The sequence below is a fragment of the Nicotiana tabacum genome, chromosome 24 (assembly GCF_000715075.1).
Source record: "Nicotiana tabacum cultivar K326 chromosome 24, ASM71507v2, whole genome shotgun sequence".
NCBI classification, from domain to species: domain Eukaryota; kingdom Viridiplantae; phylum Streptophyta; class Magnoliopsida; order Solanales; family Solanaceae; genus Nicotiana; species Nicotiana tabacum.
Window position 1 is genome coordinate 92,007,115 of NC_134103.1, and position 1,669 is coordinate 92,008,783.

At 32.2% G+C, this 1,669-nt stretch overlaps 1 protein-coding gene across 1 annotated transcript; it reads left to right on the forward strand.

The window, feature by feature from the left end:
• Nucleotides 1-564: 564 nt before the first annotated feature.
• Nucleotides 565-1,152, forward strand: LOC142178312 (uncharacterized). Its single transcript, XM_075247643.1, has one exon. The coding sequence runs from the start codon at nt 565-567 to the stop codon at nt 1,150-1,152; it is 588 nt and encodes a 195-aa protein (XP_075103744.1).
• The last annotated feature ends 517 nt before the right edge of the window (nt 1,153-1,669 follow it).

Here is a 1,669-nt window from a genome sequence, read left to right on the forward strand (position 1 = left end):
TTGAAGGAAGAAATCTATTCTTTACTTCCAGAGCACTCACTAAGTCCATCTAAAATACGTGGACAAGGTTATGATGGGGCTAGTAATATAAGGGGAGAGATAAATGGTCTTAAGACTTTGATTATGAAAGATAGTCCATCGGCATATTATATTCATTGCTTTGCTCATCAATTACAATTAACACTTGTTGCTATTGCTAAAAAGCATTTGGATGTTGAAGATTTCTTTTGTCATGTTACTAATGTGTTGAATGTTATTGGAGGATCTTTTAAGCATAGAGATTCGCTCCGTCTTCTTCAAGCTGAAAAGTTGGAGTAATTACTTGAGTCCGGTGAAATTCATACTGGACAAGGATTAAATCAAGAACGGGGGATTCAAAGACTATGTGATACTCGTTGGGGATCACATTTCAAAATATTAGATAATTTTATTATTCTTTTCTCATCTATTGTTCGTGTGCTTGAAGTGATTAAACATGAAGGTTCTACCTCAAATGATAGAAATCAAGCTAAGTATCTTCTGAGTGATATTAAAACATTCAAATTTATTTTTATGCTACACTTGATGTTGAAAGTGTTGGCATTGTCAAATGAATTGAGCAAGACCTTACAAAAAAGGGATCAAGATATTGTTAATATTGTGAAGTTTCTTAACATTACAAAGAAAAGATTACAAGATATGAGAGAAAGTGAATGGGAATCTTTGTTGGAGTGTGCTTCCTCATTTTGTGCTATGCATGATATTTTGATTCCCAAGATGGATGAGTTTTATTTTCCCAAAAAGTCAAAGAGGAAGTCTTCTAATGTTTGTTATTCACACCACTTGCGTGTTGAAATATTTTGTGTTGTGATTGAGGTGAAACTTCAAGAGCTTAATGACTGGTTTGATGTAGTGAGTAGTAATTTGCTTCTCGGGATTACTAGCTTAAATCCAGTCAATTCTTTTGCTAATTATGATAAAGGTAGAATAATGACTTTAGCAAAGTATTATCCAAATGAGTTTGATGAAGTATGGATTCGGGATTTGAGTTATCAACTCGATACTTTCATAATTCATATGCGAGGTGGTAATGCCAAGTTCTCCAAATTGCAAGGAATTAGTACTTTGGCAAAAGCATTGGTTGAGGCAAATCTTGTGGAGACTTATTCATAAATTTACTTACTTTTGAAGTTGACTCTGATTTTACATGTTGCTACCACAATTGTGGAGAGAGCATTTTTATCCATGAAGCAAATAAAGAATGATGAGCGAAATAACATGGGTGATCAATATTTAAATAATTTTTTAGTTTGTTATATAGAGCGGGATGTATTACAAATGTAGGTACTGATGTTGTTATTGACCGTTTTCAGAATAGGAAAACTCGTCGAGGACAATTGTAAAGGTATGATGTATATTTATGATATTAGTATTTTTGGAAATTTTATGCTTTGCGCCAAGTAGTCATAGTTATTCCATTTGTTTTTCTATTGATTTGTCTATATAAATTGAAAAATATGTATCAAAATATATGAGATAGAAGTAAACAAGACAATGAAGTGTAATTGCTGAATAAGTTTGTGTACAAAGATCAAATTATATTGGAAAGAAGATATGTACAAGACATGATGGAGAGTGAAAGATGGCAGTAAAATACATGAACCAATACAAGTAACATTTGCCTTAAAAT

Coding starts and splice junctions, on each gene's coding strand:
- LOC142178312 (XM_075247643.1), top strand. CDS start 565: ATGTTGAAAGTGTTGGCATTGTCAAATGAATTGAGCAAGACCTTACAA.